The following is a 23,342-nucleotide window of genomic DNA, read 5'->3' on the forward strand; positions in this document are numbered from 1 at the left end:
CTATGGAACTTTAGAAAATAGGTGAGCGGTGGTTTGGTTATTTTCTGGAGTCCCATTAGTGGTGAATGGAGAGGTGGCTGTGCTTGTGCTGCTTGTTCTCCATTCACCGCTATTTTTGGAGCTCCCATAGCAATCAATGGAGAGGACACCACACATGTTCAATGTGCTCTCCTTTTACTTCAGACCCCTGTTCTGGACATGTGAGCAGGTCCCAAAGGTGGCATGGCACATCCTATCAATATATACCATATATGTCCCAGATGGGAATACCCCTTTAACTTCCTCCCTGAGAAAATAATGCATACACCCCTGAAACCAAAGAACGCAAAATGAAGACACAGAACACATTCATTGGGGAATAAATGGCCAAATTGTTTATTTAAAATATAAAAAATGGCAAACCCTCGACTCACGGAGAGTCACCCTCCAGCACTCAGGAGAGGAAAACCCCCTGTGGAGGAAACCTCTAGGAAACCATGGCTGGAGGGCTGCCCTTCCCTTGGGCTTAGAGGATAATGCCACTATGTGGCTGCCACTTAAATAGTAGGGGGCGTGCAGCAGCCGGGCTGATCTGGTTGGCTAGGCGGATGTCCCTTTCCTCGCATTGGGTCGATGGGCTTCCTGCTAGAACCTCCAAATTCCGTCACGGTGTGGTGGGCAGGGGTAGTCAAGCTCAAGGTCCTCAGGCCATCAAGTACGGCAAATATGGCTGCTCACCAGCTTTTTACAAGGGTTCTTCCCTTATGACACAAGTGCTTGTGATGTCACAGGTGTCTATGACTAATGTTGGTGGCAGTGTTTTGAAGTGTTAACCCTTTAGTGACTGTCAATGTTCCTTACAGTAGAGGCTGTTAACCCCTTCCTGACTACACTTTGTCAATTTACCACAGTTTGGATAGCCGCCTTCTATTTATGGTCCCCCGACGATCTCAGGGTTTGGTGGAGCAAGTTTGTTCTGTTACTGACAGCCACTGGTCCAGGTGCCTACACCGTGTAACTGGACTATTGGCACTTATTTAACCCCTTCCAGACTGCACCAGACTGACCATGGTGTGGTCAGTTTTATATGTGACCCTCGATCCTATTCTGGGACCGCACTTGAGTATGGCACAGCTATGAAACAGACACTTGCATCTTGACTTTACCAAGCAGGAGGTGCAGTGCTTAATGGTTACAGTCACTATTGGGCACAAAGCTCGATGGTTACATTGTTATTATAAGCTTGGCAGTTGCTATGGGCAACTGAACAGTCTATCAGGTAAACAGCTTGATGGTGTCAGTTTTTCACTGAGCCACACGGCCCTATAGTTACAAATTTTGCCCTGAGAGCTTTCGGGTTGCAGTTTCTCACACTACACTAAAAAGATGTGGCGGGGCACATGCTATGGAGGCCATTAGACACTATCTTTCCTCCTCCCAACTGTCATCTTTCCTCAACTGCCTCTTGCTGTCTTCTCTACTTGACTGAGCCTAGACATCTTACTGATCGTCAGCCACATCCCTGATTGGTGCTGGGTCCCTTTACACATCAGACATCATATATCACTGCTGGGCTTCCTCTGCACTCTCAGGGACACTGGCTTTTACACTGAAAGCATGGATGAAATAATTTGAAGGGGCAGCACCACCCCGTACAAGCTGCAGTATGGTGCCTTTTTCTTTTGGCTCTATCAACTGTTTTGATTCCAGGCTGCTGAAAACAGCTAATTGGTGGGGTATCGGGTCCCCACTAGGGTTGCCACCTGCCTGGTAAACCACTGGCCTAGCCGGTATTACTGGTAATCTGTGGGGAAAGTGACAACCCTACATGTAGTTCATCCATTGTATAATATGTTAGGTGACCGCTTCCATCACCCTCAAAAGGAGGACACCCTACCCGGGACAGTGGGTGACGATACAACACACAGAATGAAAAGCATAATCTATATGCCAAGAGAGATTACAGGGAGGTATAAGAGGAGAGAACTACAACCCAGGTCATTATTATGGGATATCAGAAGATATTTCAGGAAGGAGGTCTATAATGATAGTACTACAACTCCCTGCATGTTAAGGCTGATATAATGCAATAGGAGAGCACATTACAAGGAAGAGGTATAAGAGGAGAGGGCTACAACTCCCAGTATGTCCAAACTGCTATTATGGAATATCAGAGAAAGGGAGGCGGTAAAAGAGGGGGGAACTACAGCTCCCAGGATGTTGAAGCTGATATAATGTGATATCAGAGGACATTACAGGAAGGTAGTACAAGAGGAGAAGACTACAACTCCCAGCATGCCCAGGCTGTTATATGATATCAGAGGATATTACAAGAATGAGGTTGTGGAGAAGAGAACTACATATCTTATCATGTCCAGGTCTTTATTGTAGGATATCAGAGGGCATTTCAGTTGAAAGGTATAAGAGGAGAAGATAACAACTCCCAGCATGTCCAGGCATGTATTATGGGATATCATAGGATTTTTCAGGACTGGGTATTTAGAGGACTACAATCAGTATTGGACTGGAGTGTTTAGGGGGGCCCACTGCATATGCCTGCAAATATTACCCGTTCACACAGTGGCAGACAGCGGCAAGACACTACAGGGTGGTTCATTATAGGGCTCCCTGCAGCGACCTCAAGAAGCCAGATGCCTAGTTAATGACGATACTGGCTGGCCTGCCCCGGTGTCTAGAAGTCATCTCAGCCACCCAATCCATCTACAATAGTAAACTGCTAAATCTACCAAGTTTTTATATGGACATAGGCTGGTTGAGATGCTGTATTCTGCCTATGAAGTCACTCTACTGTGCCATGTGGGCAGGGGTTGGGAACTAGGGGCCCAGCTTGCTCGGCGCCCACTGGGGGATTCACCTCTACCCCTGTGGGCCAGACCGAGCCTGAGTGCTGCCCACCCCAGTCTAATTAGGGTGCGGGCACTTAAGGGACCATGTGCCGTACATTAAGCATGTGATCATAGCCCAGTTTCAACCCACAATGTACATGGGTTGCACCTGCACAGTCAGGCAGTTTCAGGTACTGCTTGCTTACAGTGAAATCTTTATATTCAAATAATTTTTGCGCTATTGTGTAAATATTTTTTTTTTTAAAAAGCAATTGAAGTGTATAAATATGCAGGAAAAGTGGACCTCTCACATAATAAACCATAAGTGTCCCTCTTTGACCGTCCAAAAAGTTGGGAGGTATGCTAGAAATGATTGTCATACCTCTGCGTTGCAGTTGCATCAATGCGAAAGAATGTCCATGCTGCTAGTATGTTCATCACTACGTGTGATTGGGATTTTTCAAAAACCTCTCCACATGTATTGCACTGCAAAATGCTGCAGATTTTCAGTACGGAATCCACATAAAAAATCCATGGCAATTCCAACTATAGGTTGAAAGTTGAAACAGGTATAAGGTGTAGTCACAGCCTTCGTTTACTAAAGATAATGCAGCAAACAGACTTTGCACAATTAATCCTAATCTTCTTCCCCGACCATCATGGCTACGAGTACAGCATCCTCTGCTGTGTATTACATAGTAATAAAGTAAGAGTTCATGAGTAAGAGTTTATAAAAAGTTTTTGTAGACCGGTGTATACTGGGTAGAAATCTACCGGCAAAGTCAGTCCATATTTTTATTACATAATTGTATATGATATTACTCTAGGAATTTGATGTGACAGGGGAACAAACAAGACACCGAACCTGAAATGAAATGTATGTAATGTACAAGTGTAAAACTGGACATACACATTAGATGCGGACTGGCTGAGCACACTGTGTATGGGGTGAAATGTTGGAGGAGATAAGGATCAAGTAGTTATATGCCAAATGCCAGGTCTTCTTGTCCTCTGAGTTTAGCTGCTCCAAAACCAGTTTGGTAGCAGCTCTCACCTCTTCCTGTTTAGGACACATGCATGCTTAGCTAAGTCGAATGTGCATGTGTACTGGGGAATTGGGATAGATATCTGTAAGGTGGACCTGTGTGTGTACAATGGGGCACATTTATTAAAGAGGACCTTTCACTAAAAAACTTGTATGGAAGCAGTAACATTACCAAACAGTGTGGCCCCCAGTCATGTAATTCCGATTATTATTTTTTCAGAGGACCCCCTCTTTCATCTGCTGTGGTCAGGGCCGTCTTTGATATTGATTGGACCCTGGGCAAAAATTTACTTGGGCCCCCTGGATCCCGCCTTCCCACACCCTAGCAAGCAATCACACCCTCCACCACAACACACACAAAAAAAAATCCACACATCTGGTAGAGTCCAGTGAATGACTGTAAATACTTCCAGTTCTGAAGACTCCAGTGGCTCAGGATCAGTGCTCGGGGCTCAGGCTGGAAGTGGGCACCGCTCTGCAGGAAGGAGACCAGGGCTCGGCTCACCCTAGTGTTACAGTGCACCCCAGCACCCCACAGTATGCAGTATAGCACCCTACAGTATACCACACCACTCAGTATGCAGTATAGCACCCCACAGTATATAGTAGAGCAGTATAGCAGCCCACAGTATACAGCACCCCACAGTATACAGTAGAGCATTATAGCACCTCACCGTATACAGCACCCAAAACTATACACGATACAGCCCCCACACTATACAGCACCCACAGTATACAGTATACAGACCCCCACAGTATACAGTACAGCAGTATAGCACTCCACAATATACAGCACCCATATACATTATACAGGCCCCCGACACTATACAGGCCCCCCCACACTATACAGGCCCCCCCACACTATACAGGCCCCCCCACACTATACAGGCCCCACACAGTATACAGGCCCCACACAGTATACAGGCCCCCCACAGTATACAGGCCCCCCACAGTATACAGGCCCCCCCACAGTATACAGCACCCCACACAGTATACAGCACCCCACTATACAGTAGTTTACTGTATATTAGCATAACAGCCCCTGTCACCTTTTTCTGATGTCATCTTCACAAAAAAAAGCTCCACAGATAAGGCAAACTTCTCCTGCAACACTCCTGCTAGGACCTGTGATGACCTCATAGCCATGTGACCAGTAATATTGCTAGGTTACTGGTCACATGGTGATGAAGTCATCTAAGGTCCTAGATCACAGCTCTAACACAGTATGCTGCCTGGACTCAGTGCCGCCAGGCATGGCATTGCAGCACCCCCTGTGTAGCTGACAGCCTGACACCCGGGGCAGTGGCTAACAGGGCTCAAGAGGCAGCTGCCTTGGGCCCCCCAGGAGCAACTGGGCCCGGGGCAGCTGCCCCTTTTGCCCCTTGGTAAAGACAGCCCTGGCTGTGGTCTCTAGTAATTCTGGTGCCTCATATGCTAATGAGGCGATTTGGTTCGAGTAGGCGTTGACAAAGATTTGTACAGGGCGCGGTTTTCTTCTCCCTGGCTAAGAGCGCATCCAATCAGAGTGTCGGGCTCTTAGCCAGGGAGAAGGAGCTCAAGTTCTCAAGCTTTTACACATCCCGAGGCGTGCGCCATCTTGGAGTCCCCGGCAGAGAGGATCGCAGCGGCGGCATAGGCCGCAGCAGCATCCTGTCAGTAAGTATGAAAACTTACTGACAGGATGCTGCTGCTGCTGCCACCTATGCCTCCGCTGTGATCCTCTCCACCCTGTACAAATCTTTGTCAACACCTACTCGAACCGAATCGCCTCATTAGTGTCACGCCGTCCCGGAAGGAGAGAGGGAGAGCGTGCACCCACTAGTCTGCCACCCACGCCCCTGTCCCTGCCTACTTGCACTTACCTGTCCTAGGCAACGGAGCGCAACTGGGCGGCGATCCCTAACTTGAGTAAGTGCGGGACAGAGGAAAGCAGAGGCGTATCTATCACGAGGCAAACATGGCATTTGCCTGGGGCGGCACTTGCCAATGGGGCGGCAAAATGCCTTGTTTGCCTAGTTAGTTTTCCCCTTGCTTTGTCCGATGCTTGCCGATCCTTCACTATGCCGCTGCGAGCGGCAGCATCGCCGGCGCCGCATAGTGAAGGAGTGACTTACTTCCTCCTCCCTCCTCCCTCCTCCCTGTGTTTCCGGAATTTTCACCTACCCGGCCTTGCTACCCACGTCACTTCTAGTAGTGACGTGGGAGGTGCGTCTCTCCCCTCGGCTCCTGATTGGCTCTGCTGGGGGTTTGTCGGCGCAGGCGCGGAGGATTCCCCCGTAGCAGAATATTCCGGCCCACTGCGTATGCGCGAAGAAGACGGCTCGGCGCAAGCGCAGTAGGAGCAGAAATATTCACAACACAAGCGGCAGCCACAGCCAGCCGGGAAAAGTCTGTCCAGACCGGCTCCCTCCTCACACACCGACACCGTCCGTCATAGAACAGAGTTGGCCACTTTGCCTGACTCCTGGCCTACCCTGCGAGGAGTGTCCAGGACCAGGTCCAGGCAGAGGAACAAACGTGAGTGAGACAAAGAGTTAAAAAGCAAATAGTGCACGTGCACAGTGAGAGTGAGACTCATAAAAAAAAGGTGGTATGATGTCAGACTGTCTATGGTGGCCCTGGCCTCTCCTTGAGGCTGCCCCATACAGACTGTATGGTGCAGCCTCAAGGAGAGGCCAGGGCCACTATAGACAGTCTGACACACATACCACATTTATTTATGACACAGTGCAGAGTGCACTATTTGCTTGTGGCAGCCCCCATACAGTTTATTGTCTCCTTGTGGCTGCCCCGGTCCCAGCCCCCCATACAGTATAACGTCTCCTTATGTCTGTCCCCATACAGTATGTATAACGTCTCGTTGAGGCTGCCCCTGCCCCTGCCCCATACAGTATAACGTCTCGTTGAGGCTGCCCATAGAGTATAACGTCTCGTTGAGGCTGCCCCATACAGTATAACGTCTCGTTGAGGCTGCCCCATACAGTATAACGTCTCCTTGAGGCTGCCCCCATACAGTATAACATCTCCTTGAGGCTGCCCCCATACAGTATCCCCTTGTGTTTTTTTCTTTTAAACGGGTATTTATTGCGATATATATATTGTTATCGCGATAAATTTCTTAATATTGTTATGCAAAACAGGAACGGGTGGAGCCTAACAGGAAGGGGTGGGTAAAATTTATATTAGGGGGGTGCCCGAGTTTAGTCTCGCCTAGGGCAGCACAAAACCAAGATACACCACTGGAGGAAAGCAGAGACAGGCAACGGGCGGGGTGCGGCGACAGGAGCGTACAGCAGTCGAAAAGGGTCAACAAACTAGCAAAGGTCACAACGAGAGGTCGCGTCAAACTACGAGGGAGATGCAAAGACAATACCAATAACAAGCCAAAGGTCAAACCTGGAGGTCGCGTCAGAGTACAAGGGAGAAGCAGGAGCGTGGTCAAATAACTAGCCATCGGTCAAATTAAAAAACAATGGAGCAGAGTATCAAAAGCCTATATAAACAATATCACAGGCAACCTGTGGCCAGCAGGTTGCCTGCTTATATACTGAAGGGCTAAGGTCATGTGACGTGGCCAGCACCACATGACCTGTCCCAGGACTGATAGCTGAGTGCCGAGTGTCCAGCTCGGCACTCAGCCCACACAGGTATCCTGGCAACAGAGGACGCCAGCCGCACATAGAAGGAGCGTGCGGCTGGGCGTGCTTCGCCCTCCGTTGTCATTGCAGCGGAGACGCTAAGCGGCTCCCCGCTCTGCGCGGAGGGCGCCTCCTGCAGCTGCCAGAGAGGAACAGGAAGTCAGGCGGCGCAAGGTGAAGGACGCGCGTCGCCGGCGTCCTGTGACAATTAGCATATGAGGCGCCAGAATTACCTGGAAACCACAGCAGATGAAGAGGGGTCCTCTGAAAAAATAATAATCGGAAATACATCACTGGGAGCCACACTGTTAGGTAATGTTACTGTTTCCATGCAAGTTTTTTTGGTGAAAGGTCCTCCTTAAGGCTCCTGCCTTTACATAACTTCGGCGTATCCAACAGCAATTCTAAATGTAAGATAGCTTCCTAACTCTATTACATTTAGACAATTTTCTACGCCCCGCCCATACCACGCGCCGTTTTTTAGACAGAATCTGCAAAAATTGTCGTATATCGGTTTGTAAATGACCCCCTATATGTTTATTCCTTTCAATCATTATCAGTGATTTTGCATGAAGGTAAGTGGTTGTGCAGCCAGTACATATTGATGACCAATCCTCAGGATAGATCATCAATATCTGATCAGTGGGGGGTCCGAATCCTGGCACCTCTGCCAATGAGCTGTTAGTGGCACTCATGAGCGCTGCTTCCTCTTCAAGATTACACTTTGGGCAATAACATTTTTGGTGACGTTTTTCCTTTAAATAGCCATCTAAGGTCCACTCTTGAAATAATGCCCGCTCATGCTGGACAATATTCAGTGCATATTTGGACAGTGGTCTGAAATTGGTTTCACGCCTATCTTAAAGTCAAAATGACTCTTCGACCGTATCCGTGCTGATATATCTTGGAGTCCTGAACTGAAAGATATAATTAATGATATACACAATGTAGCACATTGTACAAGTGCCGCAGTAATTATTCAACATAGAAAAGAGCTTGGCTTGGGTCACATTCATGCGTTGTGCTTAGTGAAGGACTAATGACTGCAGGCTGTGCCTCCAGATCTGTTAGCATAAAAACCACTCATTGATTGTCGTCCCCGTGCAGAGCTTTTGGTGTGGTTACGCAGCACTGCTATGGAGAGCCGTAGACTCAGTTCTTACACACACAGTCTCGCTCTGTCAGCCGGCAGAACAGGAACCAGAGGGAAGACTACAGTTCTGTCGCTGAGCTCTTTCTAAAAACAGCACTTGCCTAATAAAGATATGGGGCTTGTGCCTTCCCTGTTCTCCTCTTCCACACTATAAATACTCTCGCTGAAGATCATACAGGCTTTGCTTGTTTCAGGTTCGTATCTAATATACACTCTCTGAGAAGGATATCTGCTCCTCACTGCATTACAGGAGTGAAGGGTCTTAATCAGTTCTAAGGATGCCCAGAGTGGACGCCGACCTCAAGCTGGACTTTAAAGATGTCCTTCTCAGGCCAAAGAGGAGCAGCCTCAAAAGCAGATCTGAGGTGAGTTTTCCTTCCACTATACTACAGTTGATATTTCTGTGTGTTACTATCAGTATCATTACTTATCCACAGTTACTTTCTAGCATGTAATATACTGCACAAGAAGACAACCCACAATTTGTGATGTCTGAAAGGTCCTTCAGGAATTTACACTTATAACACTGCTTTACCAAAATCCATAATGGACTCAATTAGGATACATTGAACTTGTCTTAGAAAATTTCCTTCGGCACAAGTGGAAATTTTCACTTTTTTTCTTGTCTAATGAGGAATCTAGTTCCACATAAGACTTCGCAGCAGGGGGTGAGGATTGAAGGCTTTGAATCTTGTTGGGCTGCAGTCTTGCTTTCACCTTCAGTATTCACCTTGGCAGCTGGAAGAACGACTCATAGTTCTGGTTGGAAGTGGATTAGTCAGGCGCTGGCATTTTGAAATCCAAGCCTGCAGAAGTACAGTGCAAACACGAATGACGATGGAAGTTGACGGCGCGCAGTCAAAGGACTAACATGCACTTTTCATCAAGCATATCGGCTTAGTGTATAGCGCAAGTGATATACTACGGTATAATACCATGCAATGTGCCTCAAGGGGCAGGGCTGGCTTGTTAGAAAGCGTGACCTAAACATATAGAAAAAGCATAAGTTTAACAATTTAATGATGTCATTAGCCACTGACACCTTTGACTTGTTGCGATGACCTCAAGGGTGTAAATGTATGTATATTGAAGGTATATTTTACTGCTGTTATCCTATAACCTATAGCCAGTTACTTTTGTTTTGTACATTGACCCTATGAATTTGTAAAGTGCTGCGGAATATGGTGGCGCTATATAAATACATTGTATTATTATTTATTGTTATAACCTCGTCTATCACTTTTAGTACATTGTCCTATTCACCGTTCCCTCTAGTTTGCAATCTGTTAGCCCATGCAATGCCACACGTTATCTCTGGAGAAGATCAAGCAGCTCCATATGGTAGAACATGAATATATGTAAATTCTTATTGCCTTTAGCACAGTTTCTATATTTATGTCTGCATGTTAATACCACAATCTCCATTATTTGCAAGTGTTATTTCCATTATAGATTGGAATTTCTATATAATGAGATCCCGGCAGCAAAAATGGCAAGCCTGTGATAGCCACTGCATATAGTATATTTGGTGTAAGTGTATTTTCCATAGCTTTAAATAGGAAGTCACCTTCAAGGCATTCTCGCTGCAGCAGATTGTATCCGGCAGGAGCTCTGTTCACTACAGATAGTGGGCGTCTCCTTCTGGCATAGTGGTTTTCTGGGAAATTGCTATGTCATGTCCTAGTCGATTTATTCATATGAAGCTTAGGTACTTTAAGGTAACAAATCTTGAAGATCTCCTTTAATTTCTTCCCTGTGACAGACATATAATAATTTCACAGTGGAGCAAATGGCCAGGACTGGTGCTCAAAAGCATCACTGCATTGCAGCTGCATCTGCTTGCTGCCCGTCTGTTAGAGGGATGGTCCTGAGACACTCCTGCTTGTATCGGCACAGTATGACAGGGATGCACACGTATTTTCCTCTTGCTCATTCATTGCCATGACTGATACCATCTTTTATGGGCTCAGATATAGAAGTATTATATCCAATAGTAAAAATATCCATTTATTGTCAATAAAGCATTTTAAATTGTTTCCAGTGATAATTGTTATCCAGTTGCTTAATTTAATTGGCCACAAATGGTTAAAAATAAAAATTGAGCTGCCATTGCAGTTTTGGTCTTGTCCTGTTTTCAACACATCAACTTCAAGAGCTGACTGATCAAATGCTGCTTAATGTATCTCACCCCTTGACGAGTACAATGGTCATGGGATAAATAGTCTGGGCAGACGTGAATCATATCAGTCTTTGGAACCAGCAAGGAAGCCTCCATTTTCAGCCCAAAATGGTGAACGTGAACACTTTTTCTCAGATTTAGGGGCCTCATCTAACTGTGCCTGACTATAGCTGTACTATAGGAGGTGCCTATCAGAGATTTTTTTGTAAGAATGAATAGTACTGTAGATGTTGGCTCTATAGACCATTCCATATCTCTTATGTGTCATGAGTTAGGAAGGGAAGGGGAGAGGATGTGCAGACCAATCCAACCCTTAAGGACAACCTCCAAAGTTTACAATGTTGCAGGGTCCCATAGATGAAGATAAGTCACAAGGGCATGCTGCCTACTGAAGTTTGTTCAAGGAACAATCCGGTCATATTGAAACAAGGTCAGATTCTGAGCTTGATGTGTGCAAGAAGAAGCTGTATCACTGGTGACCATAAATTGAAGATTTTTTTTAACTGGCTACTCTTTCCATAAAGCGGCATCACCCCAGTCGATTTTGAGCCAAAAAAGTTAACTTCTGTAAAAATAAGCATAAGGTGGGTGTAAAGTTTGTAGTACTGTTTTACAAGCTGAGGTAGAAATAATAAAGGGAACCTGTCACCTGGATTTTGGGTATAGAGCTGAGGACATGGGTTGCTAGATGGCCGCTTGCACATCTGCAATATCCAGTCCCCATAGCTCTGTGTGCTTTTATTGTGTAAAAAAACCTGATTATATATATATGTAAATGAGGCAAGTAAGAACCCTAAGGAGCTGTTACTAACGTTTCCAGAGCCAAGCCACGCCCACCGTGAAGGAGCCCAGCACCTCCCCGCATACTCCGAATCTCCTCCTTGCTCCCCGACGTCAAAAAGCTAGAGCGCTGTAATCTCGCGATGCGTGAGCTAGCGCATGCGCAGTGTCGGCATAGTGTTCCTTCCCTGTGCTGGCATCGGCCTCAGGGAACAAACTGCGCATGCACTAGCTCGTGCATCGCAAAATTACGGCGCTCTAGTTTTGTGACGTCGGGGAGCAAGGAGGAGATTCGGAGGATGCGGGGCGGTGCTGGGCTCCTTCACAGTGGGCATGGCTTGGCTCAGAGAACGCTGGACTCATCTCTGAAGCGTGGAGGAGACAGGACTCATCGAAGGTTCATTTACATATCTATAAAATCATTTTTTTGACACAATGAAAACACAGAAAGCTATGGGGAATCGATATTGCGGATGTGCTAGCAGCGATCTAGCAACCCATGTCCTCAGCTCTACACCCAAAATCCAGGTGACAGGTTCCCTTTAAAGTTAATTTTTTATCAGCAGAAGGCAGAGGAGTATTTGTAGGTGGAACATAGCCAAAGAAAAACCAGGCTGGAGTGAGGTCTTTAGAATAAGTTTGAGTTTTAAGGAAAGTATGAATGCATGCCCAGAGAAAGCGGTCATCCTCGGGTTCCCAACACCTGGAGCATTCTCCTTGGTTTCTTTCCCATAAGGGATGTCGCTTAGTAGAGATTTAACCTCTATGAATTATTTAAAGAGCCATTGCCCAGTAGGAAATAAATGGGATATAGACAGAGTATTGAGAATGAGCTTAGGTAAGAGATCTAAATAGTGAGTGACCCACTTTGATATCCCCGTGTTAGTTGTATCTTCATTTATTTGTGGTCAAAGAGAGATAACTACTAGTGATAAGCAGCAGGGGCAATATTCAAATTCACAATATTTTTTAAATATTTTGTAAAATATTCGTCTTACATTTGCGAATTCGAGATTATATTCTTGATTGCGAAAATCGGCAATGTAATATTCACATAATGCGCGCAAAATACCGGCGTGGGTCACATATGCTACATTTTTCAAGCTGGTATAAGTTTCCTGAGACTGGAGAAAATGCTTGGCATGGCAGAACATTAGAAGAGCTTTATATGCAGATAGAGTGCTCCAATATATTCGCGCTTGCAAATTTTCGGCAATTAATGATGCGCATATTTTTTCACAATACGTGCAACTTGTGACATCACAGCACTATGTCTGTAGCATGTATGTATGGACAGCAGAACCTATCAGCTACACTATAGAGCAATCTAACCTACACTGACTATCTCCCCCTAACTATCTGAATTATATATATGTTAACTGTCTAATGTAATACAACAAAGCGCAGAGAACAGCAATGACACTGCTGTCTCTTTCATAACTGCAATAAACATTAGAAAATATCTGCTGGGGAGGTTCTTATATAGTAAGGGGTAGGAAACTTTTCTATTGGTTGCTAGGGATGTTGCTAAGCTGTGACAAAGCCTTCTCATTGGCCCACAAGCTAGAAGAAGGGAGGGATGATCACCTGATGTGTACACGCTCAACACATAACTACTAGCTATCAGGCCATTGCTCAATATTAACTGCTTGCCGTCACACTAATGCCGAAAGGCGCCAGTACGGCGGCTCTCTCAGGTCTCGATGACGCCTATTGGCGTCATCTTGAGAGACTCGAGATTTTGCGTGAACGCGCGCGCTGCTCAGAAGTTATACTACAGCCTGCCAGCAATAATCATTCGCTGGCAGGCTGTAGATGTTAAAATAATCGCATCAGAAAGGTATATTAGACGCTGTTTTGTTAACAGCGTGTGATATATCTGCTACCTGGTCCTCTGGTGGTCCCTTTTGCTTGGCTCGACCACCAGAGGACACAGGCAGCTCAGTAAGTAGCACAAATTACCACACTACACTACACTCCCCCTGTCACTTATTAACCCCTGATCACCCCATATAGACTCCCTGATCACCCCCCTGTCATTGATCACCCCCCTGTAAGGCTCCATTCAGACGTCTGCTTTCCGCATTTAGCGGATCCACACATTGCCAGAACTATATAGAAAATGCCTTGCGGACAAGAATAGGACATGCAATTGTGGACAAGAATAGGACATGTTCTATATTTTAGCGGAATGGAAGTACGGACCCAGAAGTGAAGATCCGCAATTCCGGATCCGAGCGGGACAAAGTCTGTCCTCATAGAAATGAATGGGTCCGCAATTCCGTTCCGCAATGACCGCCAGTTAGTTAGCTACTTTTTGCCACAAGTTAGCGGAAATAGTTTTTTCCTTTTTTCTTTTTTTTACTTACAAAGTCTCATATTCCACTAACTTGTGCCAAAAAATAAAATCTTCCATGAACTCACCATACCCCTCACGAAATACTAAAGGTACTCATTAGAATTTGGGCCCCTTTGCGCATCTTGGCTGCAAAAAAGTGTCACACATGTGGTATCGCCGTACTCAGGAGAAGTAGCCCAATGTGTTTTGGGGTGTATTTTTACATATACCCATGCTGGGTGAGAGAAATATCTCTGTAAATTGACAACTTTGTATAAAAAAATTGAAAAAGTTGTCATTTTCAGAGATATTTCTCACACACAGGATGGGTATGTGTAAAAAGACGCTCCAAAACACATTGCCCTACTTCTCCTGAGTACGGCGATACCACATGTGGTAGATTCTTGGCATCCTCTAAATTCCATAGAGAGGCACTATACAGTACATTACTTACTGTCTCTAGACTTGATTTCTTCCTAATATCACCAGATCTAATTACCAGGTTAATGAAGGCTAGTATACATGACCAAGTGATATCTGATCGGTCACCGGTTAGTAAAGAATTGCAGAATTCCTACCCTAATATACAGCCACAAGTATGGCAGAGGATAATATATTTAAAGCTCTAGCGAACAGCTGGTGGCATGGATACAAGAGGGATAATCAACAGCGTATTGATAGATCAGTACTGTTTTTGGCGACAGCTAAATGTGTGCTGAGGGGTAAAATAATGGTGTATTGTTCATTGTAGAGAAGAAAGCAAATGACAGATTACATAAAAGGGAGTGAGGAATATAGATAGGAAAGCTGATATGCATTTTTAATCACCATCAGATGAGAATAGAATTAGATTTATAGAGTCTAAAATGAAATGCGATGAGGAAAATATCTGTATATATACTCAAGCAAAACCCCCAAAAATGAGAAAGAGAAACAATGGCACAGATATGGAAATAAAACTGGTAAACAAAAATCCTTGCCAAAAATCCTTGCCAAAGTCAGATGCTGCAATTTTAAGAGGGGATAATGGCGGTGTAAATCAGGGATGCTCAACCTGCGGCCCTCCATCTGTTGTACTACAACTCCCACGGTACATGGGCAGTTGGAAAGATATAATCACACCTTCACTAAAACTAGTAGGACTAGAATCAAGCACCTCTACCATGGGACACTTTAAATGTACACAGGTGGCTAGCCATTGGCTGGTGAGAATAGATTTTAGGTGCACTGGCCGTGTAAGTGCTGGGGGAGCGTGTACTGTGGCCTCCGGCAGCCAGCGATTGGAAGGCAGAGTGGACTTAGCTGGGCTAAGCCAACGGTCACCCATAGGGTGAATGATGCTGCACCCTTGTCCACTCTGGCTGGCGGGATGGAGGTGGGCTTGGAGTGCCACCGTGACAATATGATCATTTTATCCATGAGAGAAACAGCCCATTTAAAAATCCTATTGAAAGAAGGGAAGTACCTTTTGGCCCCAGCCTGATATAGGCGATAGCCTTAATTCAGATACAAACGCAAAAACACAAATGCAATCGCACACTGCAACCAGCACTCTGCCCTGCCTTTATGCTGGATGTTGAATAAGGCATTGGTGTACATTTTGGCCAAAGCGTAATAAGCCACTCACCACGTCAAGGTCGCCTTCATGAGTGGTCCCTAACACTAGTTCCTACCTGTTATGGGCCATGACAGCCACACAAAGTCCAGGGAGTGTAGGTACAGCATGCACGCCAAGCAGAGTGATCCGCATTATTTGTGGGTCGGACACGGACCCATTACAGTTCTGTGACCCTTCACAAAAATAGAACATGTCCTACTCTTGTCTGCATTACAGACAAGGACAGGACTAGGCTCTATTAGGGGCCAGCCATTCTGTTCCGCAAAATGCGGAATGCAGACGGCTGGTATCCTTGTTTTGCGGATCTGAAATTTGCAGACCTCAAAGCAGCTAAAGTTCGTGTGCATGAGCCCTTATCGTAATGTTTTTGTACTGCTTATTTCATACCTGCATTTTTCTATTGATGATGTTATTTTTATTGAACAATAATACACCAAAAAACATGTTAATTATAAAATCACATACTGTGCGTGTATTAAAACACATTTTCCCCCACAATACAGGCCAGGGACTACATGCTACAGATGTAGCAGAGTAGCAGATGTTAACTTCACACAGTGTTGAATGCACTGTATTTGAATGGTTTCTGTCATCAGAAAAATCTTTATGTAGCTGGCTGACATTAGCGACGTGCTAATGTCAGCAGAACATAACTGTGACTTATATCTCCCTTCCTGCCGCCGTTCACGCTAATTAAAGACTTTTATAATATGCAAATGAGCCTGTAGGTGCTAGTGGGGCGTTGCTGCAGCACCTAGAGGCTCCGTCCTCTCACCGTTTGGCACGCCCTTGTAAAGGTGATTAACATTCTCGTTCTCCTCCGTGCCCCGCAAATCCCGCGCCCTTCATTTTAGTATTAGGTGAGTGAAGGGCGCTCGCTTGCTGCCATCCTTCACTCACTGTGCCTGCGCCTAATACTAAAATGGACGGCGCAGGATTTGCGGGGCACGGAAGAGACCGAGGATGTCAATCACCTTTACAAGAGCGTGCCAAACGGTGAGAGGACGGAGCCTCTAGGTGCTGCAGCAACGCCCCACTAGCACCTACAGGCTCATTTGCATATTATAAAAGTCACTATTTAGCGCGAACGGCGGCAGGCAGGAGATATAAGTCACAGTTATGTTCTGCTGACATTAGCACGTTGCTAATGTCAGCCAGCTACATAGCGAGTTTTTTGCTGATAGAAACCCTTTAAAGGAGCATCTGTCAGCAGGTTTGTCCCTATGACACTGGCTGACCTGGTACATGTGCACTTAACAGCTGAAGGAACCTGTGTTGGTCCCATTTTCATATGTGCCCGCATTGCTGAGAGAGATGAAATTTTAATAAATGCGAATGAGTCTCTAGGATCAACAGGGGCCTTGCCGTTACTCTAAGAGGCTCAGCTCTCTCTGCAACTGCTGTTCCCTCTTCTCTTGGAAAATGGAGAGGGCACAGCAGTTGCAGAGAGAGCAGAGTCTCTGGGTGTATGGCAGATCTATGGCAAGTGTCATACCTCCACAAGAACAAAAGGATTCGACAGGTAAAATCCAACGGCAACATCTGTCACCAGGGAAGAGTCAGGAGGCAACCATACACAGTAGATTATTATCTGGTCCCATCAAAATCAGAGGGTTCATCTGATACACACCTAAAGTATATGACCAGCCTAAAGACAGTCACCTTTAAAATCAGTTTAAGGGTCCATTCACACGTCCTCAATTTCGTTCTGCATTTTGTGGAACGGAATTGCGGACCCATTCATTTCTATGGGGCAGCACGATGTGCTGCCCGGATACGGAATTGCGGACCCGCACTTCCGGGTCCGCAATTTTGTTCCTGAAAAAAAATAGAACATGTCCTATTCTTGTCCACAATTGCGGACAAGAATAGGCATATTCTATTAGTGTCGGTGATGTGCGGTCCGCAAAATGCGGAACGCACATTGCCGTTTCCGTGTTTTGCGGATCCGTGGATCCGCAAAACACGTTACGGACGTTTGAATGGATGCTAAAAGTAAGCATGCCGTCATTTAGGGTAGGTGTCCCAAAACATAATCATGTCTTTCTTGTGAAACTCTGGTCCTCTAATCCTGACAAATGCTTCTATTTTATTTTTATTCAAATAAGTTTTCCGTGCACTGTGGACATGGACACTAGCATCCCCTGTGTCATCACCACTGGCTCTGAAATGTCAGGAACTGTCAAACAGGAAGGTAGGCACTGGGGGGCATTAATGGCAAAACAATGGTGCAGCCCCCCTGGTGCAGTGAAAACCTTATTTGTATAAAAATAAAGAAGCATTAAAAGAGTGGATTTTCACAAGAAATGTGCATTTATTTGTTGGGGCACACACCATACAAGGCGGAATGCTTACTTTGAGACCGATTTTGGAGCTGACAGACTCCCTTTAATTATCAGAGGTATAGCGCTTTGCTTTTACAGGCTGTTCTCACTGCACTAGTATTCGGAGGTCTGTGGGGCAGCAGGGTTAATATCATTGTGTGCATAGACTTATTACAGAGAAGGCATGTACTGATTCTTGAAAGAATCCAAATGGAGCTCTTCATAAAATATTAGTAGTGTTGTTTAAAAAACTATTCCATGCAGCATGTGAGATGGCAATAATATGGCCACAGCAATTTTATTAATGGATTAAAATTACAACAAAAGGGATTGTAAAAAGGTAACAGCCTAAGTTAATTTGTTAAAAAAAATATCCCGTGCCTGTCAAATAAGAGTAGTCAAGCGGGTATTATGGCGTCACTGGCATTTGCCTGAAGCTGCATTTGGTTTTCTGATTATTTTGTAATTAATTGTTAATCTATTATCTACAGTTTGCAGCATAATCTAGTTTTTTCTAGCATTCTCTGGCTGTAATGAAATGAAACCAGCAATGTACTCATGGGTTCTGTCCAGGGACTGATTTAATGTGTACATCCATTTAGATATGGGAGGTCAGAGATTTATCCTCAGCCCACAAAGAAAACTAGTTTTACTCATTTTCGGCGTATTACCCTTTGCTGAATATGTTTCGTACATGCTTTGAAGATGATTGTACACTAACATTATGCCGTATCAGGGTAGATCAAAGATCAAGTGCGCATTATTGTTTAAGCCTATGAGGATACCATGAAATAGTTAACATTGCACCCACCAACCTGGGGATTCCAGTAGGATCTTGGATTAGTATCACCAAGGAGCCCAGAAATTAATAATACTTTAGCCTAATCTAGATCCCACCTGTTACATGTGGTCGACAGTGATTTCGAAACGGCGCCCCTCTATTCTTAGGCCATTCCGTACATTGGGGACCGCAGTTTGTTGTCCCCAATGCACATGCACCATCCGTGCGGCTGCCGCAGACGAATCCGGACCCATTCAACCTGATTAACGTGATCCGTTTTTTTGCGGTGCAGAGGCACAGAGAGAAATCCCACAGAAGCACTCAGTAGTGCTTCAGGGGGGTTCTGCGTCTCCATTCCACACCGCAACTTCCGGATTGCGGGTCACAATATGGGCACAGCCGGGCAACGGCGGTGTGCATGAGGCCTTAGCCTGCGTTTTTCGACTCAGCCTCTTCTTCTTGAATGCATCTAAACCGCAATATCAGACACAGGCTGTGGACAGGGGTGGCGCTGTTTCTGCTAAGTAAGCAGCCGTGGATTTTTCTAAAAGCTCTTCAGAATGATATAGATCTATAAATTCATGCATTTGTTGCTTCTTTTACAGGTAGATCTGGTACGCACATTTACATTCCGCAACTCCAAGCAGACCTACACCGGGATCCCTATTATTGCAGCTAATATGGATACTGTGGGTACTTTTGAAATGGCAAAAACTTTGAGAAAGGTAAGATTCTTTGAAGTCAATGTAAATTTTTTTACACCACCTTTTCAGGATATATATATATATATATATATATATATATATTAGATTGCACTTTCAATTCTTCTGACTGGACGTGGCAACTATAATCCGCCATTGTGGAGTTGATAGGTAACTGCCCGTGATCAATTCACCACCGGATACAAGACACAACCCCTGCTATCTCCTCTTGCTGTCCAGCTTGCCTGTCAATCTTGTGTATGCTACTCTGGATCTGTATCCCAAATGTGCCAGACTGGACCTTTCTCTCCCTCTGATAATACAAATTGCTGCTCTTAGGGAGCAGTTTGTATTGTCTACCATAGAAGTCAATGAAGTCACCTCCTGTCCATTGTGTCTATAGCCTCTGTGGCTGCTCTCAAACAGGAACGCAGCAAACCCTTGAGGGGCTAGAACAGAAGATGGAAGTGGTAGTGGCTCCTGTTATAATACAGTTACCCTTTCTTCTATCAAGGCACAGCCTGATGGGGTGCCCATGATGGTAGGTGACTGGATGGGTGCAAGGCAGGGCATGTAGAGTGCAATGTGCAATGGCTGGCATACAGTGCAAGTGTCAGTAATCAGGGCAGATTAAACAGAATAAACATCTCTCTTTACTGTAGTACAACATAGGAGTAGTAGTACATCCAACAGAGCAATTCTTGCCCATATAGCAGTGTATGGATTTAGGCAAGGTCTCTCAATAGAATCTATGGCTGGCAACTGTACTTTTGCAATTATACCTGTAATGTGCACTGCAGTGTACAGGTTGAATTTATAGTCTGGCCGGGCTGTTCCTTAAAGGGGACCTTTCATCGGTCTAAACATTGTGAACTAAGTATCATGATCTGAACAGCGGAGCCCAGGGATCTCACTGCACTTACTATTATCCCTGGGCGCCGCTCCGTTCTCCTGCTATGCCCTCCGGTATGTTTGGTCACTTGGTTATAGTAGGCGGAGACTTAGGGGACTTGGTTATAGTAGGAGGAGACTTAGGGCACTTGGTTATAGTAGGAGGAGACTGCTCTTGTTCTCCTGGGAGTCTTCTTCTCCCAGGCTGTAGCGCTGGCCAAGCGCAGAGCTCACAGCCTAAGAGGATTTTTTCTTGGCCAGCGCTACAGCCTAGGAGAAGGAGACGCCCAGGAGAACAAGAGCAGTCTCCTCCTACTATAACCAAGCCCCCTAGGTCTCCGCCTACTATAACCAAGTGACCGAACATACCGGAGGGCATAGCAGGAGAACAGAGCGGCGCCCAGGGATAATAGTAAGTGCAGTGAGATTCCTGGGCGCCGCTGTGCAGATCATGATACTTAGTTCACAATGTTTGGACTGATGAAAGGTCCTCTTTAAGTGTTTAGTGTGTCTTAACTGTAATCCCTCCATGGTAGTAAATTCTGGCCCTTGTTGATCGGCCATGCAGATTCTCCTGCAAGTTCTCCTTTATCTCCCTCTCTCTGTCTTTTTTTGCTGTAGATATTGCAGAAATCAAACAGAGATCTGTTAGGCCTCTTTCACACGGGCGAGATTTCCACGCAGGTACAATGCGTTAGGTGAACGTATTGCACCCACACTAAATCCGGGCCCATTCATTTCTATGGGGCTGTGCACATGATCGGTGATTTTCACGCATCACTTGTGCGTTGCATGAAAATCGCAGCATGCTCTATTTTGTGCGTTTTTCACGCAAAGCAGGCCCCATAGAAGTAAATAGGGTTGCGTGAAAATCGCAAGCATCCGCAAGCAAGTGCGGATGCGGTGCGATTTTCACGCATGGTTGCTAGAAGATGATCAGGATGGGGACCAGATCATTATTATTTTCCTTTATAACATGGTTATAAGGGAAAATAATAGCATTCTGAATACAGAATGCATCGTACAATAGTGCTAGAGGGGTTAAAAAAAAAAATTATTCAAATTTAACTCGCCTCATCCACTTGTTCGCGCAGCCCGGCTTCTCTTCTTTCTTCTTCTTTGAGGAAAAGGACCTGTAGTGACATCACTGTGCTCATCACATGGTCCATCACCATGTTATAAGGGAAAATAAAATCTACACAACCTTAAACCCAAACCTGAACTTCAGTGAAGAAGTTCAGGTCTGGGTACCACATTCAGTTTTTTATCACGTGCGTCTAAAACGCATTGCACCCACGCAATAAAAACTGAACAACGGAACGCAATCGCAGTCAAAACTGACTGAAATTGCGTATCTACTCACGCGGATTTGCCGCAATGCACCCGGGACGCATCCTGAGCCAAAACGTGACGCCCGTGTGAAAGAGGCTTTAGTCTCTGAATCTTTAGGCCCAAGGAGATGGAAGGGTGTTATAGGGTGATTAACTCTATCCTTGCCAACCATACCAGGCCATGTTGGGTGTACTTAACATTAAATAACATCACAAAGCACAGCAGATGCAGGAAGTCATGACATAGTTGAGGTCTAGTGGTTAGTGTGAAAACTGTATGATTTTAGCATTATTTTTTAAATACAGATAGGCACATGAAAATTTTAAAAATATCACCATAAATTGTAAAAAAAAGTTTAACACTGCCTAGCCCTGTCACTAAAAGCAGCCAGTACCGGTATCAGGATCCAATCAAGGCGCAAAAGACACCGGCCAGGACACTCGTGTGAAGAGAAGGAATTTTCTTCTTTATTGAGTTTTTTTCTTTTTATATCAAATAAAACAAACAACGCGTTTCGGAGGTACTCAAGCTCCCTTCAGCAGGTTAAAAAAAGACTCAATTTCATTTTATGTCAAATAAAACAAACAATGCGTTTCGGAGGTACTCAAGCCCCAAGACTCAATTGAGTATTTTTTTTAACCTGATGAAGGGGGCTTGAGTACCTCCGAAGCGCGTTGTTTGTTTTATTTGACATAAAAAGAAAAAAACTCAATAAAGAAGAAAATTCCTTCTCTTCACATGAGTGTCCTGGCCGGTGTCTTTTGTGCCTTGATTGGATCCTGATACCGTTACTACTTTGCCTTTTGGAGAAAATTGTGAATTCTCTCCGGAACCTTTGGATACTACGGCAGCATTAAACCGACAAGTGGACACACAAATTTGCACGAAAAGTGCTAAACCTACAGTAGAGTTGTGCCTATCGATAGCACAACTCTTTAAGGTAAACCTCCATTTTATAGTTCTATCTATTTGCCATAATCAATTGGAACATTCTACCCTATGGTGCGCTTTCTTTATGCTTTCCTAGCTACTGTACGCCTATACATATAAAACTAAAAGCAGCCAGGGAGGGGCTGACCACAGAAATGAGTGGAGCTTGGGTGTAACAAGAGCAATGTTGACACCCGCATTGCACCAACGGTCTAATTTGCATATTAAGAAAAAGTATCATAACTCCCAAACAGAGCCTCAAATCAACAAAAGAAAAACAGCGTTTTAAAGAGGACCTTTCACTAGAATAAAACTTCTAAACTAACTATACAGACATGTAGAGCGGCACCCAGGGATCCCCCTGCACTCACTGTTATACCTGGGCGCCGCTCCGTTCTCCCGGTATAGCCTCCGGTATCTTCATAGTTAGGCTTCACCCAGGGGAACCTGCCGGCGTCTCATTCTCCCATGCTGCAGCGCTGGCCAATCGCAGCGCTCAGCTCATAGCCTGAGAGAAAAAAAAGCCTCTCAGGCTATGAGCTGAGCGCTGCGATTGGCCAACGCTACAGCCTGTTAGAAGGAGACGCCGGCAGGTTCCACTGGGTGGAGCCTAACATATGAAGATACCTATACCGGGAGAACGGAGCGGCGCCCAGGTATAACAGTAAGTGCAGGGAGATCCCTGGGTGCCGCTCTCCATGTCTGTATAGTTAGTTTAGAAGTTTTATTTTAGTGAAAGGTCCTCTTTAAAGGGGTTTTCCAAGACTTTTTAAGTTCCAGAGGATAGATCATCAGTATCTGATTGGT

The 23,342-nt window shown here is 45.2% G+C and overlaps 1 protein-coding gene across 2 annotated transcripts in view; it reads left to right on the forward strand.

The window, feature by feature from the left end:
• Nucleotides 1–8,629: 8,629 nt before the first annotated feature.
• GMPR (guanosine monophosphate reductase) overlaps nucleotides 8,630–23,342 on the forward strand; it is a 77,510-nt gene continuing 62,797 nt past the window's right edge. Inside the window, exons 1-2 of one of the 2 annotated variants that reach the window (XR_006390088.1) lie at nucleotides 8,630–9,026; nucleotides 19,287–19,406. Coding sequence is in view for 1 of the 2 variants with exons in the window: in XM_044295072.1 (XP_044151007.1) it covers nucleotides 8,940–9,026; nucleotides 19,287–19,406 (207 nt within the window). In the remaining variant the exon portion in view is untranslated. The remainder of the gene's footprint in view (nucleotides 9,027–19,286; nucleotides 19,407–23,342) is intronic. The other variant, XM_044295072.1, reaches the window with a different exon arrangement.

This window comes from Bufo gargarizans, chromosome 5 (genome assembly GCF_014858855.1).
Source record: "Bufo gargarizans isolate SCDJY-AF-19 chromosome 5, ASM1485885v1, whole genome shotgun sequence".
Classification (NCBI taxonomy): domain Eukaryota; kingdom Metazoa; phylum Chordata; class Amphibia; order Anura; family Bufonidae; genus Bufo; species Bufo gargarizans.